This window comes from Acipenser ruthenus, chromosome 5 (genome assembly GCF_902713425.1).
Source record: "Acipenser ruthenus chromosome 5, fAciRut3.2 maternal haplotype, whole genome shotgun sequence".
In the NCBI taxonomy this organism is placed as follows: Eukaryota; Metazoa; Chordata; class Actinopteri; order Acipenseriformes; family Acipenseridae; genus Acipenser; species Acipenser ruthenus.
The window spans coordinates 20,214,388-20,231,086 of NC_081193.1; the positions used below are offsets into that span (position 1 = coordinate 20,214,388).

At 37.6% G+C, this 16,699-nt stretch overlaps 1 protein-coding gene across 3 annotated transcripts in view; it reads left to right on the forward strand.

Moving 5' to 3' along the window:
* fig4a (FIG4 phosphoinositide 5-phosphatase a) overlaps positions 1 to 16,699 on the forward strand; it is an 80,689-nt gene that overhangs the window by 45,608 nt on the left and 18,382 nt on the right. For 2 of the 3 annotated variants that reach the window (XR_009328671.1, XM_059023782.1), the window contains exons 21-22: positions 799 to 994; positions 12,545 to 12,630. Coding sequence is in view for 2 of the 3 variants with exons in the window: in XM_059023782.1 (XP_058879765.1) it covers positions 799 to 994; positions 12,545 to 12,630 (282 nt within the window). In the remaining variant the exon portion in view is untranslated. The remainder of the gene's footprint in view (positions 1 to 798; positions 995 to 12,544; positions 12,631 to 16,699) is intronic. The other variant, XM_059023783.1, reaches the window with a different exon arrangement.

Consider the following 16,699-nt stretch of genomic DNA (forward strand, 5'->3'; position numbering starts at 1 on the left):
CAGTATTCTAGATGAGGTCTTACTAATGCATTGTAAAGTTTTAACATTACTTCCCTTGATTTAAATTCAACACTTTTCACTATATATCTGAGCATCTTTTTTGCCTTTTTAATAGCTTCCACACATTGTCTAGATGAAGACATATCTGAGACAACATAAACTCCTAGGTCTTTTTCATAGATTCCTTCTTCAATTTCAGTATCTCCCATATTGTATTTATAATGCACATTTTTATTGCCTGCGTGCAGTACCTTACACTTTTCTCTATTAAATGTCATTTGCCATGTGTCTGCCCAGTTCTGAATGCTGCTGAGATCATTTTGGATGACCTTTGCTGCCATAGAAACACTACTTCGGTTTTTATAAAACACAGAATTATTAAAAAATATAGAATTGTTATGACTGCATACTCCTTCTTGGACAATGGGAAGGTTGATTGAATTATAAGGGAGTACCCATTATAAAATAAACAAAGACTTTTAAAAAGTAAAATCTTTGGAACCCTCCTTGTAAAACATTAATTTCGCAGCTGCTAGAGCATCTTTTGAAGTAGGTAAAGTTTGAGAATCACAAAAAAGGATGATTATGATGTATTTTATAGTAGAAATTGTGAAAGGTCTGAGATGGGGATCAATATTGGTAGTTGCAGGAGTACCATTGATCAATGATAAAAATAGAGACACATTTCAAGCAGTGTAAATAGCATGCAATCGCATTTAGAGACTTCCACTATAATGGAAATACATTGCAGTCAGCTAAACCTTGCATACGTTGACGCTGTGCTGTCTGCTGTTGCAGTAACAAGAGCAACAAGGAGGAAACGATTTTGCAGCGCAAGACAGCAGCCAGTGCCCCGCCCCCGCCCAGTGAGGAGGCCATCTCGAGCAGCTCTGATGACGACTCTGGAACCGACAAGGAGGAAGAGGGAGCTCCATCCCAGCGATCCACTCCAGTCAAACTCACAGAGGTGGGAGACAGCGCCAGAATGCAGGAGGTATGCAATCTGTTAATGTGGTCAGGAGCAGCTACAATTGCCAACTTCTTTAGACCTGTGTGGCGTGGCATGTTGCACCTAAATGGAAATCAAAGAGTGCTTTCTTATTTAAAAAATAAATTAATATGTGCGTATTAAAAGGTGTACTATTCACATGACCTTAAAACAGTAACAAATCCCCTGGGGTGCACAATTCCAGCCCTCAAGGTCTGAAGACCTATACCTTAAATCACTTAATCGAACCCATAACCTCTTTCCAGGTCTCAATCAGTTAATTATTTATTGATATCTGTCAAATCCGGATTTGTGGACCCCTCAAGTACACCTTTACTATAGGAAAGAGTTTATGGGGGGAAAAATAATAAATTAATAATTTCGTCATATATATATATTTAAGTTACTATCCACATTGCGGGTTGTATGTTTGCTCTGCCGTAATGTAATGCCCTTTTTTATTATGTAGACAATTCAATGATTCTTTCAAAAAATGTGGATGATTTTTGTTCCCAGCATTGAAATCTGAAAGTGACAATTAGCCAGAAAAAATTTAAAAGGATACTTATCTGTAACATGGTGTTAGTTGCTATTATGTAGTATGGTTATATCAGCCGTTCTTAACGTGAAAACAATCACATTTGATTGAGCAATGTATTTTTCATTTTTGAATACATTTTATATCATTAAGATGTAAATGCTTTGACCTTTGAAACTGTGCTCTAAAAATTGAACAAAAAAAGTCTGCTTTTTTGCAGGAACATGTCTTTGTTATGTAGAAGGTGATGTTGTTTAGAAATATACAGCATTGACCATGCTTGTAAAGTGTCTGCCAAAATGTATGTAATGCAACAACCGTAATACAAAGTAGTTTGATTTTGATGATGCTTATAAAAGTGCATGGATGATCATGACATACATGTAGATGCTGTATACACTTAACATTTAGGTAATGACTTTTGTAATTTAATAACAGAAAGTAATGTTGAGCCTCTATCCAGGCTCCATGCTTCTGCAGACACATACAGCTGGTTTCACAGACTACCTTCCCAAATGTAAGTGATAATTAGGGTCTGAAACAAGATCATTTTGTAACAGTGCATGAGTGCATTGAAGATTATAATTTTGTGTCTATTCTCAAATTACTTTTAGTGACTAATTTTAGAGATGGCACTTAAGAGTTCTGCCAATATTTAATAATTGTTCCTTTCCATACTCAGCAGGTGATCAGAATGTCATTATAAAACACCTGTCTTAGGAACTCAATCAGTACCAGAAAAAAAAGAAAAGGATATTTCAGGTACTTAAAAAGGTAGAATAATTGATTACAAATCAATTATCAGGACGTTTCAGACTATAAGTCCTTCATCGGCTGAATACAAAAAACAAAACAAACAAGTAGTCTTTTAAACAAAATTCCAGAATGTTGATGATGATGATGATGATGATGACCTCAGAATAGAATGTTCATTCCAAATGGCTCCAAAGTGCCTAGTTTGAAAATAAGTTCACATTCCTTTTGTTTCCTGGTGGCATTAGTTCCATAGCAATGAACCATCCCACAAATTGTGATGTCTTCTATAGTGTGGTCATGTCTGTTAAAATGTGTGGTGACAGGAAAGGTAGAGGTGTTAATTCGTATACTTCTCAGATGTTCCATGAAGCGATCAGCCAAGCATCGTTTTGTTTGACCAATACATAGCTTGTAACATTTGATGCAGCCAATGCAATATACTATTCCTTTACTAATGCAAGTAAAAGTATCATGGATAGTAAATGAGGATTTTGCTCCCTTAACTACTGTGTTGCTGTGAATGTATTTACAAGTTGCAGATTGGGTCGAATGTTACTGTGGACCAGATGCTCTCTTAGATTTTTGTCTCCTCTGTATGACATTAGAGGAGGGCTATTGAAAATAGGAGCTTGAAGAATGCTAAAATTTCTTTGTATGATGTGTTGTACTTTTCTGGTCATAGGATGATATGTAAGAACAAGGGGAATACGGTTGTTGGTATTCTGTGTTTTGGTTTTGTACAAGGCATCCTTTCTGTTTATTGTCGATACTCTTAACTGAGCTTCTCTAAGTATAGTGTCTGGAAAACCACAATTTCTGAAAAATGCACACATGTCATTTGTTTTATTCAAAAAATCACTATCATCACTGCAAATGCGTCTCGGTCTTAGTAATTGGGAGTATGGAATGGAGTTGCGACAAGCTTTGGGATGTGAGGAGTCGTATCTTGGATATGAATGAGAGTCTGTTTCTTTGTAGAAAATTGTAGTATTGATGGTACAATTAGAAACCGTGATTGTAATTTCTAAGAAAGAAATTCGTTTAGAAATGTTCCATGTATACTTTAGAGCTGGATGAAACTGGTCAATAAAATGTATGAAATCCATTAAATCTTCATTAGTGTTATCTGATATGCCAAATATGTCGTCAGTGTATCTAAGATATAACATTGGTGTATGTCCCTTGTACTGTTGAAAAACTTTATTTTCGATCCATCCCATAAAAAGACAGGCATAAGAGGGCCCCATTTTTGTTCCCATACTGACACCTCTAACTTGTTTATAAGTCTCCAATAATAAAATAATAATAAAATAAATGTTTAGGATCAGTGAGAGGGTTATTCTAGCGTGGCTATTGACTAAAGTCCATATCAGCACCTGAAATCAGAAAACATTTATAGAATAACTACCTTGTATCTTTATTCTGTAAAATAATTGATTATTTAAAGGTAGTTTTCTCTCTGTTTCTGTGTGTGCCTTAACTGGTCTGAGTGGCATGTTGGCCAGTTATCAGTGCACAGCTTGCTATTGAGTATTATTTCTGGTGAGGAATATCGCAGCGCTGGGGGCTGCCCGGAGGGGACAAAGCATCTTTGTTTGATGCTCAGTTTGCACCAGGGCACACGTTCGGGCCCACTGTGGATGAGCTGCTGCAGCCTTTTCACCAGGCACAGGAGTCCACCAAGGAGCTGACTCGCAGCCTTCCTAAACAGAGGACCACAGCTCTTAAGCCTCCAATGATGCACAAGGGGCCTAGGCCCCCACAGCTCCCAAAACCGGCACATTCTGCCACTGCATCCACAAAGGCAACTGCGTCAAACTGTTTCCCGGACAACGGTCATGAATCCACAAGATGCTATCTTAGTGTCTTGGGAGGTCAGCCCTGGCCATCTCCATCATACACCCTCTCGACGATAGAGGGTTTTTACTCTATGTACTTTCTGGTGCTGAAATGAGGTTGCTGCCTCAGGCCAATCCTCGACCTCAGACAGCTCAACCTGTTCGTAAGGCGACGGAAATTCAAAATGCTGACAACGCAACAGCTGTCGCAGGCAGTGAGGCCAGGCGACTGGTTCACCACGGTAGGCCTCAGGTACACCTATTTCCACATCCCCATAAGTCCCGACCACAGGAAGTATGTGCGGTTCGCTTTTCATTTAACCTCCTATGAGTTCTGTGTCCTGCCATTTGGTCTCTCCCTGGCGCCTCGCACGTTTTCCAAGTGCATGGACACTACACTGGTCCCTCTGACACTCAAAGGTACTCCAACACAGCAGGCCTGAATAAAAATTGGGGCTGATCCCTTCTGCTTTCGCCGAGCAGCTTTGACATCCGTGCTCAGGAAAATTGGACAACACAGAGGTATATCCAAATCGGTAATGGATACCATTTGTATTTCAGGTGTAGCGGACAGTGCAGTCAAATCAGGTTATTGCTGTAATATACACTGTTTAAACTTGTTTGAGAAAGTTGCAAGTTAATGTTTTTTCTCTTCCCCCATCTCTCGGTCAAAGTAGATAAATGCAGCTTTGTGAAGCTGAGTTGTAAAGATTCCTTTGCGTAATCACGAGCTGAGACCTCTGCAAACAGGCAGTTCTGGACATTGACATGAACCAGGCAGGGGAGCATCAATCACGCTTGACAAGACAAAGAAACTTTGAGTGAACTGTCAATCATGAGCTGTGGGCAAGGCCAAGCATTTGGCCAGAGACGAATTAACCAGTGTTTAGGCACGTTGCATGATGTTAAACCCCACCTATGAATTCAACGATCCAAACAAAACGGGTAAAGCTTTAATTAAAAAAGACTGGAACAAGGTCTGAAGTTATGTGCTGAGTGTGGTCAAGAAATGGAAGCTGACTGAAAAAGAAAAGTGACTGGTGAAGAAATATTCTGAAAGAGGTCAGAACATGGGACAAGAGTTTGGAAAATGGGACAGAGATGGTTCTGAAATGTGCTTTTGAAAGTGCCTGAGATCTGTTCTAAAATCTGCTCTGAAGTGGGAATAGAATCAGATACGTCAAAAAAAAAAACTGACCAGCTCTAAAGGGTGCTCTGCTCTCTGCCCTGCGAGAGACTGAACCAGGAAACGGAAAGCTGCATGGGTCCGATAGCGTGTCTTTGTTCTTATTTCGCTGCTTGAAATTAACCAAACGAATTGAAGCAACTAGTCAGCAGCTGTGTAACTGGAAGGTCCTGTGGCCCGTACGAAACGGTTGCAAAGGGGACACTTTCACAACCTACATAACTTTTCAATTGCAACGCATTCTTTGAACTCAGACTTGCGTCCGATCGATGGAACCCATTCCAGTTGGAGACCTTTCGGCAAATCAAAGATAATGTTGCAGGACTGTTGGAGATAAGGACCTACCTCCCTTTGAAAAGACCTATTGTTTATTGCCAGCCAACGCAATACAATGCAAAGTACCGTCTTCTTTCGTTGGAACGTCAAACTGAGAGAGATGGGAGAAGCTGCTGTGTTCATCACCAAAGAAGATTGACTTATTTGTTGAAAATCGATAAGTATTCAGTATATCAAATATTAAACATTTTATGACTCGAGAAATTAACTGTAGATAATGCTATCAAGTTAGTGGATAAATTGTTCTAGGAATAGAATATAACTTCCTGTTTTAGAGTGTGCAAGAAATGTATTTTGTTTGTTGAAATGTGTAACTCAAAGGAGTTACCTAATAAATGCAGAGAATTTGATCATTGCCCCATTTCTGAGTTAATTTGAATTAGGGATGTGCATGACAAATATTTTGACTATCGATAATTCCACAGCTGTTGAGGTCGACTAATCGAATAGTCGCCGCACCATCCCCCATCCCACCCCCCCCCCCCCCGTCTTTCAAAATGAGACGTACATTAAATGCGGAGTAATGCAATGTGACACAATTATTGCAATTGCAATAAATTCTGAACTTTATTTGAAAATACTTAGCTAACACAACAACTTTAACAACTTTGTTAAATAAACATTAGGCTATGTAAAAAATACCTTCCTATTAGGAAACATACGGAAATGCCATAGTAACAGCAGTAACATAAGCACACCTGTCAACTCTCGTGTGAGACTCTTGTATTTTGCAAGCGTTATTTTTTTTTTTACCGATATTGTCACAGCCTTTTCCGTTAATTACAATTTCAAATGAATTATAAAGGTTGTGACAATTTAAAAAAAAAAAGTAACAATTGCTTATAAAATATGGGCGTCTCCCGTATAATTTGCATTCAATTATTAATTTAATTTTCATTCAATAATAGTTTAGCAATGTGAGCTGCGAGGCAAATGCCTTAACATTAGCGTCCTTGTGGCAATAATGTTTTCCGGTCATAACAGCGAAATACAAAATGCATTAGACTATCTAGCTAGCTAATTTATACAGTCCACTTAACTAAACGATTTACTTTTCCCACGTTTTCAAACCACACTCAACATATAGACTACCGGTCTATGTTAAATCAAATCGGAAACATACCTGTGCGTTCGAGTTCAATGAATAAAAAAAAAAAAAAAAAGCTTGCTATGTATGTATGTAGCTAGCTTAATAACATTAATAAATAAATGAATGAACAAAAAGACCTGAGTGGAATTAACGCACTAGCTTTCCATGGAAGCAAAAAAAAACAATCCTAACAAAAACTTTAGGAATAATTAGGCTATCAATGTCCATTATTATTATCATGTTCAGTTATTCTTGTTTAAAAAAATCAGCATGTCCACATGGTCCAGGAGAAGACGAGTGCGCAGTCTGTTGACTATCAGGCCCGCAGCCAAGAAAACTCTCTCAGCTGGTACAGAAGTTGCTGGGATGCACAGGTAGGCTTTCGCAAGCCGTGATAACTTCCTGTACCTGTTTTCATTCACCTTCCACCATGCCAAAGGGTCTTCATAGGGAGGAATGCACTCATCTTGTGTGTACTTTTCCAGTTCCGTTTGCAGAGAGGTTGTGGCGTCTGTGTAGTACTCATCTCCGAATAAAGTAGCCACAGTAGAATCCTTGTCAGATCGTTGTTTCTTTGCGGGTGGTCCACTTGCCTCTGATGTACCTGGTTCCTCTTCTGCGATATCAGTGTTCTCCGGGAGACTTGAAAGTAATTCCACAACTTTATCTTTGACTGCATTCCTGACAGCATCCTCTGTAAACTTCAGGTGTTTGTGTCTGGGGTCTAGAAATGAAGCGATGAGCGCCACCTTCTGCGCTGTTTCTGTATCTTCGGGTGCCAAGCGGCGCTTAAGTGACTCGGATACAGTTGTTTTAAACTGTGAGACTTTTGTGGACTCTTCTGTGGTAGAAATCAGATGCTTGGACAGCAGAGTGGACGTGACAGGGTACATCATAGAGAACGATACCTCCGACTCACCGCACAAAGCAGTTGTAGCGCATTTCAAGGAGCGTAACACTGGCAGTAGCTCCTCGATAACGTCCCAACTGTCGTCAGCCAGGTCAAGTGTGCGGGCATCTGAATGCTTTGTGTACACCCTGTCAGACAGGACTGCGACAACTGCCCATCTCTGTTCCTGTAAGCGCTCATACATGTCATAGATTGAATTCCATCGGGTCCGGCAATACTGCACCAGACGGTGCTCAGGCAGAGTTTGTTTCCCCAGTAAACCCCAATGGTCTACAGCAGTGTTCAACACATCTGGGAGATTCTCTGCTGTATGCCTCTCTGGCATGGCACGAGTCTGTAGAACTACGCTTTTCATTTCCCAATCCTCTATGAAATGACAGGTTATTGTGACGTACGACTCGGTATTCAGTGCAGTCCACGCATCTGTAGTAATCGCCACCTTCTCAGCCTTTGACACGTTTCTGCGGACAGAAGCTGCTGAAACAGCATGCATTTTTTCGAGTCGAGTGGTAATTGTTTTTCGTGCAGGGACTGTGTATTCCGGTTCCACAAATTTCATCAACTCCCGAAAGCCCTCACCTTCAACAAAACTTATGGGAAGCATGTCCTTTGCCACCATATTAGCAATAAGGGCTGATGATTTTTCAGCACGTACGTTGTCACACTGACGAGGCCTCACTGCAAAGGATGCAATGGCGGTTTGTTGCGGTCCTCTTTCCTTTTCTGTCGTTGCTAGCGTCGCAGAAGGGTGTTTGGCTTTTAGGTGGGTTAACATACCAGTTGTAGATTTGTGGTAATTTAATTGCACTGCACATATTTTACACTTAACAGTGTTTTCATTTACTTTGTCGAAGTATTTCCATGCTGAACTTTTCTGTGAGGAAGCCATCGTTAGCCGAGGTACGTTCTAGTTTAGCCAATCACAGACAAGAAATAACAAATCCCACCCTCCAGTCAATCTTCATTACCGCTACATAGAGCCAAACAGCAGTACAGGCTTTAAAATAAACTCAAAATATACTTTTTTTTTTTTTAGCTTTCGAATGTTGGATTAACTTGTCGATAGGTGCCATCGTTATCGAATAGTCGAATGTTCGACTATTCGGTCTCACCCCTAATTTGAATATAGAATCAATTGAGATTGATAACATATTATCAGTTTGGTAGATCACGTCTAAACTAAATTAACACGGTAAAACGAATTTGAAAAATTGGAGTGTTGGATTCCATTCTAAATGGGAAGTTGAATTAATTATTACTAATAATACTTAGTAATAATTACTAGTATTAAAATTACTAATGCAAAGTAGATACTGTGTGGGACCAGCCATAATTACTATTAGTATTAGCCATGTATGCTAATAATGTTGTGATAGTTGTAATCGTTTGACTAAGAAATCAATTAGTTGTATACTATTCAAGCATATCTCTAACAAATCGCCTTTCCTTTCTGTAATATTAGATTATTTGTGCACCCTTTTTATTCTTAAATAAAATTTTGTTTTATATTTCTGATAAGTTTTGTGACTACTGATTTATTGTCAAGGGAATTCTTGTTATACATGAAGCGGAACTCTTAAGGTGTGTGTGTGTGTGTGTGTGTGTGTGTGTGTGTATCTCTCTCTCTCTCTATATATATATATATATATATATATATACAGACGTGCTCAAATTTGTTGGTACCCTTACAGCTCATTGAAATAATGCTTCATTCCTCCTGAAAAGTGATGAAATTAAAAGCTATTTTATCATGTATACTTGCATGCCTTTGGTATGTCATAGAATAAAGCAAAGAAGCTGTGAAAAGAGATGAATTATTGCTTATTCTACAAAGATATTCTAAAATGGCCTGGACACATTTGTTGGTACCCCTTAGAAAAATAATAAATAATTGGATTATAGTGATATTTCAAACTAATTAGTTTCTTTAATTAGTATCACACATGTCTCCAATCTTGTAATCAGTCATTCAGCCTATTTAAATTGAGAAAAGTAGTCACTGTGCTGTTTGGTACCATTGTGTGCACCACACTGAACATGGACCAGAGAAAGCAAAGGAGAGAGTTGTCTGAGGAGATCAGAAAGAAAATAATAGACAAGCATGGTAAAGGTAAAGGCTACAAGACCATCTCCAAGCAGCTTGATGTTTCTGTGACAACAGTTGCAAATATTAAGAAGTTTAAGGTCCATGGAACTGTAGCCAACCTCCCTGGGCGCGGCCGCAAGAGGAAAATGGACCCCAGATTGAACAGAAGGATAGTGCGAATGGTAGAAAAAGAACCAAGGATAACTGCCAAAGAGATACAAGCTGAACTCCAAGGTGAAGGTACGTCAGTTTCTGATCGCACCATCCGTCGCTTTTTGAGTGAAAGTGGGCTCCATGGAAGAAGACCCAGGAGGACTCCACTTTTGAAAGAAAAACATAAAAAAGCCTCCAACAGGATAATGACCCAAAACACACAGCTAAAAGCACCCAAGAATGGATAAGAACAAAACATTGGACTAGTCTGAAGTGGCCTTCTATGAGTCCTGATCTGAATCCTATCGAACATCTATGGAAAGAGCTGAAACTTGCAGTCTGGAGAAGGCACCCATCAAACCTGAGACAGCTGGAGCAGTTTGCTCAGGAAGAGTGGGCCAAACTACCTGTTAACAGGTGCAGAAGTCTCATTGAGAGCTACAGAAAACGTTTGATTGCAGAGATTGCCTCTAAAGGTTGTGCAACAAAATATTAGGTTAGCGGTCCCATCATTCTTATCCATGCCATTTTCATTTGATTTCTTATTTACAATATTATGTTGAATAAAAAATCAAAAGCAAAGTCTCATTTCTATTAAATATGGAATAAACAATGGTGGATGCCAATTACTTTTGTCAGTTTCAAGTTATTTCAGAGAAAACTGTGCATTCTTCGTTTTTTGTGGAGGGGTACCAACAAATTTGAGCACGTCTGTGTGTGTGTGTATATATATATATATATATATATATATATATATATATATAGATAGATAGATAGATCTCAATCTCACTACATTTTGGCATCCCTGGGTGGGTGACTAGAGACTTATTAACTTTTTAAATAGTTTGTATACCTAATTCACTATGCAGGGAACAAACTATGCGAATGTATCACATCAGAGGTTGATTCAACCATTGTATAAGTTGCGTTATTATCCTCTTGGGGAGAATAAAGAGAAGACCTTTTTGAGATTAATTAGAGATATTGCAGGAGTGGGATGTAAACATTGGTGTGGAAATGAAAGTCATTTATTCTGTTCTTAAGCTTTGCCAAACAACACATTTTATTATTTTTTAATTACTTTTACAGGAAATATAACGCAATTCTTCCCATAACATTTTGAAAAAAAAACACACAATGACTAATTAGATGACATTTTATTAAATGGATTCCAGTTATTGTCAAAGTGCCTTTTGAAAAACAAAATTACAACGTACATTATTGCTTATTTATAGTGTCTTGTTTCTTTGTTGTGAACACAGGAATGTCTTAATAGGCAGTTGATATATTTTAATAAAAATAAATGATTTGTTTTTGAAGAGCAACGCTTTATTTATAGGTCTCATTTAGGAGTGGTTAGCGACTGATTTAAATACTGTATTTGACTAAAAGGAATTAACTAAACCAGCAAATTTTGATTTAATTTGTAACCAGTGGCTAACTGATGATGACAAATAGTTTAGCAGTAAACACTTTATGACCTAGGTTTGATATCTCTTGTGTTTTCTTTCCTTCTAATTTTTTTTGTAATGTTTTTAGAACCTTAGCAGCACCACTTTTATCTTATTTTCCATCATGATGTATAAATTACAACTTTGTGCAGCCTATACATTATAATTAATAATAATAATAATAATAATAATAATAAATAATAATAATAATAATAATAATAATAATAATAATAATAATAACTGTATGCATCTTTCAAGCAAGGGTCAAAAACAGTGAAAGAAAATGAGGTATATGCGGTAAAAACAAAACTTAATTTGTTAAGAATCAGTTTAATGAATTTGATTCTAATGTGTTTATTTTTATATCAAAACATAAATCAGCTATCTGAAGTTTCTGCATTTCTTGGAGTGTAGTTAGAATGTTCTTGCAGTCATCAATACAGTGCAAGTGGTCTAAAGAGTCAGCAACTGCTATTTTTCTCAAACCAAAAAAAGAATGTGTTGGGATTGTACTTTCCAGTAGGTTGTTTAAAGGTATCTGCAGTAAAAAGACATTTTGCACCTTCTGTTTCACGTATAACATTTATTTAAACTGTTTGTCCTCAGATTTAACAAGTGTAAATTCCACTGTTTGGCTGTGGAATGGATCCATCTTTTATTGTGAGCATCATGTGTAAACAACTTAAGCATTTTTTTTTTTTTTTTTTACAGTCATTCAAACTAAACAGGTAAAAACATGAAAGTATGTTTTTCGTTGTCTGAGTAACACAATGCAAAACAGTAAACCTAATTTATGCTGTACATCTCTTTAGCTTAAATAAAGCACATACGTATCATGGAAAGAGGTATTTACTGTGGCAGTGTCATTCATTTTAATGCCGCTTAACTTACTGTAAAGGCAAAGAAGTTTTTTCAGTATTCATGGGGGTATGGTAATCGCAGGGGGGAATTGGAGACTCGTGTAATGGTGATGCAGATTGTTTTTTGTGATAGTACATTGTGAACCTGTTTTCACCTGTATTGCAAGGCAGAATGGTGTCTTAATGTTTTTTATTATATTTCAGTCCATTTATAAAGCTCTTACCCCCGCCCCCACAGCTTATTAACTGTAATCATTAAAGGTCAGAAATTGATGCATGTGATGCGAGATGTATTTGTGGTGAGAGGTTTAATATATATATATATATATAGAGTGTGTGTTTTTTTTTTCAGGACTTTATACATCAACCCATGAGGGAAGCGTACGGGCTAAATCTCTTGGAGTTCCCTTCAGAAGACGATTTATTGATCTACAAGCGGTAAGATTGTGTTTATTTTAAATTGCTAAAAAAACTAGTGCTGTGACGAACACTGGATTTTCATGTTTGAATATTCGTGCATAATTTAACTATTAGTTCGGCTATTCGTTTGTTTTCCAAAAGTAATAAAAGCCATTATATCGCTCTGAACGGAGGCAGAGACCGCATAGCAGGGGGTGTGGTCCCTGTGTGTGCGTGTGTGTTTTTTGTGCCTTTATTTTACACATTTAAAGTAGAAAAATATCTCAGGAGTAAAGAATACATTGTGTAGGCCTTGCATTACCCCAGTGAATTAACAAAAAGGATGCCAAATAACAGTTCAGGATAAGTTCAAGATAAGTGTTGTTTTGTTTATTCCTGAAAAAAATTGTACATAATGTTGACACTGCATTTTATTTATTTTTTTACTTATTTTTTCATTCCTTGTCATTGCCATTTCTTCACTATAAACTGTGGCCATATACAAGTTTTCATTCAAATTCCGAGGACTTCTCTTGTGCACAGCTGCCTTAAACTCATAACAAAAATTCTCAATTGGATTTAGATCTGGACTTTGACTAGGTCAAGTAGATTTTGATGTGTGCTTTGGATCGTTGTTGTGTTGGAACGTCCAGTTGCGCTTTAAACCAAGTTTTGTAGTGGAGGGTTTCAGATGATTGGCCAATATCTTTTGGTATGCTATGGAATCCATTTTACCATGTTACCTGTGCCATTAGAGGAAAAACAGCCCCATAGAAGGATATTACCACCTCCATGCTTGACAGTGGGTATGGTGTTCTTTTCTTTGTACGCCTCACCAGACTTTTTCCAAACGTAATGACTATCAGCGTGACCAAATAGTTGTTTCATCACTCCACAAAACCTGTCACCAGACCATCATTCAAATGCCGTTTTGCAAACTCCTTGTGACGTTTTCCTAAGAGTGGCTTTTTCCTTGGCCTGCGAACATTGAGACAGACCTTCACCTTGCAATACTTGACCTATGGTTGAAATGGAAACCTTAGTCCCACTTTCAGCTAGTTCACTTTGAATATCTTCGGCAGACAATTTCAGGTTGTTATTAACATTGCTCACAATTCTTCTACTTGTTCTTGGTGAAAGAACCTTCTTCAAGACCATGAGTCTTGTACTTCTTGATAGCAGAAACAATCACTGAAATTGGGATACTGAAATGCTTGGAAAACTTCTTGTATCCTTCTCCAGCTTTATGACAATAAATCATTTTCTGCCTAAGGTCTTCAGATAGCTTTTTACTTTTTCCCATATTGATTTCTTGGTAATGACAGCAATCATCCTATGCCTAACCCTTTTATACTCGCCTACAATCCAGCATTTTCTAGAATTAGGTTCTGCATTATCATATTGGAATTTCTAGCACCTTGTAGACAAAACTATCATAGCATCAAAGGGTGTGAATTTCTTGTAACTTTTTTTTTTCCTCATCCACAAAAGCAAAACCTTTGTACAAAAGATTTTTCCTAAAATTCTTTGTTTGAGACATTTCTAGATAGATAGAGAGATAGGTAGTTGTAATACTCATTCATAAAACAACAAAAAAGAAATAGAGAGCCTATTATGTTGATGAAAGTGTAATTCAGACAAACACAAATCAATGTTTCTGAGTGATTCACACACTAATTTTTACAAAAATAAAATATAGGTCACTTTTCCGTTGTATAAATAAAATAGTATAAAAATAATCCAATTTCAAAACAAACACAGTCATAGTGAGCTCAGTCTAACAGCGTCCCTCTCTCTTGTTTGCCCTTCATTAACCAAAGATACAGTATGTCTTTCTCATGGCTTGGTGCTGGGCGGTGCACAGTAAAAATAATGGCAACAATAGTAGATTATGATAATGAGTCATTTTCTCGCAGGACGAGATTAGACAGAGAACGGGCCAGCTGATGCTGAGCAAGTTTGTGAATGGGTTGAGGGACTGAGGGACACCGGTGGCAATGACAGGCAGGCTTACAGGTAATTTTTTCTGTAAGTTTTTAAAAAAAATTTATTTGAGAGGTATTGCAGCAAGCAGCTTGGAAATTGCTACAATTGCCGCCGGTGCCATAGGTTATTTCGTGCCCTATATATATATATATATATATATATATATATATATATATATAATATATATATATATAGTAATCTGTCACATTTTTTTTTATTTGAGGATGCAACATCGACAATGGATAATTGCAAAGCATACGGCATGGTTTATTTAGATTTCCAGAAAGCTTTTGACAAAGTCCTGCATAAAAGATTAATTCTCAAACTGAATGCAGTAGGGATTCAAGGAAATGCATGCACATGGATTAGGGAGTGGTTAACATGTAGAAAACAGAAAGTGCTGATTAGAGAAGAAACCTCAAAATGGAGCGACGTAACCAGTGGTGTACCACAGGGATCAGTATTAGGTCCTCTGCTATTCTTAATCTGCATTAATGATTTAGATTCTGGTATAGTAAGCAAACTTGTTAAATTTGCAGACAACACAAAAATAGGAGGAGTGGCAAACACTGTTGCAGCAGCAAAGGTCATTCAAAATGATCTAGACAGCATTCAGAACTGGGCAGACACATGGCAAATGACATTTAATAGAGAAAAGTGTAAGGTACTCCACGCAGGCAATAAAAATGTGCATTATAAATATCATATGGGAGATACTGAAATTGAAGAAGGAATTTATGAAAAAGACCTAGGAGTTTATGTTGACTCAGAAATGTCTTCATCCAGACAATGTGGGGAAGCTATAAAAAAGGCCAACAAGATGCTCGGATATATTGTGAGAAGTGTTGAATTTAAATCAAGGGAAGTAATGTTAAAACTTTACAATGCATTAGTAAGACCTCACCTAGAATACTGTGTTCAGTTCTGGTCACCTTGTTACAAAAAGGATATTGCTGCTCTAGAAAGAGTGCAAAGAAGAGCGACCAGAATTATCCTGGGTTTAAATGGCATGTCGTATGCAGACAGGCTAAAGGAATTGAATCTATTCAGTCTTGAACAAAGAAGACTATGCGGCGATCTGATTCAGGCATTCAAAATCCTAAAAGGTATTGACAATGTCGACCCAGGGGACTTTTTTGACCTGAAAAAATAAACAAGAACCAGGGGGCACAAATGGAGATTAGATAAAGGGGCATTCAGAACAGAAAATAGGAGGCACTTTTTTACACAGAGAATTGTGAGGGTCTGGAACCAACTCCCCAGTAATGTTGTTGAAGCTGACACCCTGGGATCCTTCAAGAAGCTGCTTGATGAGATTCTGGGATCAATAAGCTACTAACAACCAAACGAGCAAGATGGGCTGAATGACCTCCTCTTGTTTGTAAACTTTCTTATGTTCTTATATCTGCCCTAACCGTTTATCCGCCATGATCAACCTCTTCAGCAATGTTAGTTGCAATGTTATTATTGAACAGAGAAGATTAGTTCAGATATTGTAGATCCTACCAGAGTTTTTGTACACTGTGTTGTATGTGCTCCGTGCACTGCCATTGCTTGTAGTGTCATGTGAGCTGTTCAGTGTGTTGATATGTAAATAAATCCTGTTCGCCTGCGGGGTGTATCAGCTTCAACCTTCGTCTCAATCTCCTGCCTGTGACTCAGCAGTGAATGCACACACAGACACGGCAGACAGCTACTCTGTCACAAGCATTAATACCCAGTACCTTTCGAAAACAAGGGATTTAGGGGAGCACCCTAATAAAAGCTGAATCTCAAAACAATAATTGTGAGCATATAGTAATTGTTACAGCTGTGTATAATGGTATTTAAAACAGGATTCATTTATCCGCCTTTTTACATATCCGCCCTCACTCTGGTCCCACCACACTCGGATATGCGGCATATTACTCTGTGTGTGTGTGTGTGTGTGTGTGTGATATATATATATATATATATATATATATATATATATATATATATATATATATATATATATATATATATATATATATATATATATATATATATATGTATAGTTAGTTACATGAGTCATGATGAATTTGTACAAACATGTACAGTACCTACTTCACACCAGTACAAGCAACCCTGCCAAAAAAATGAC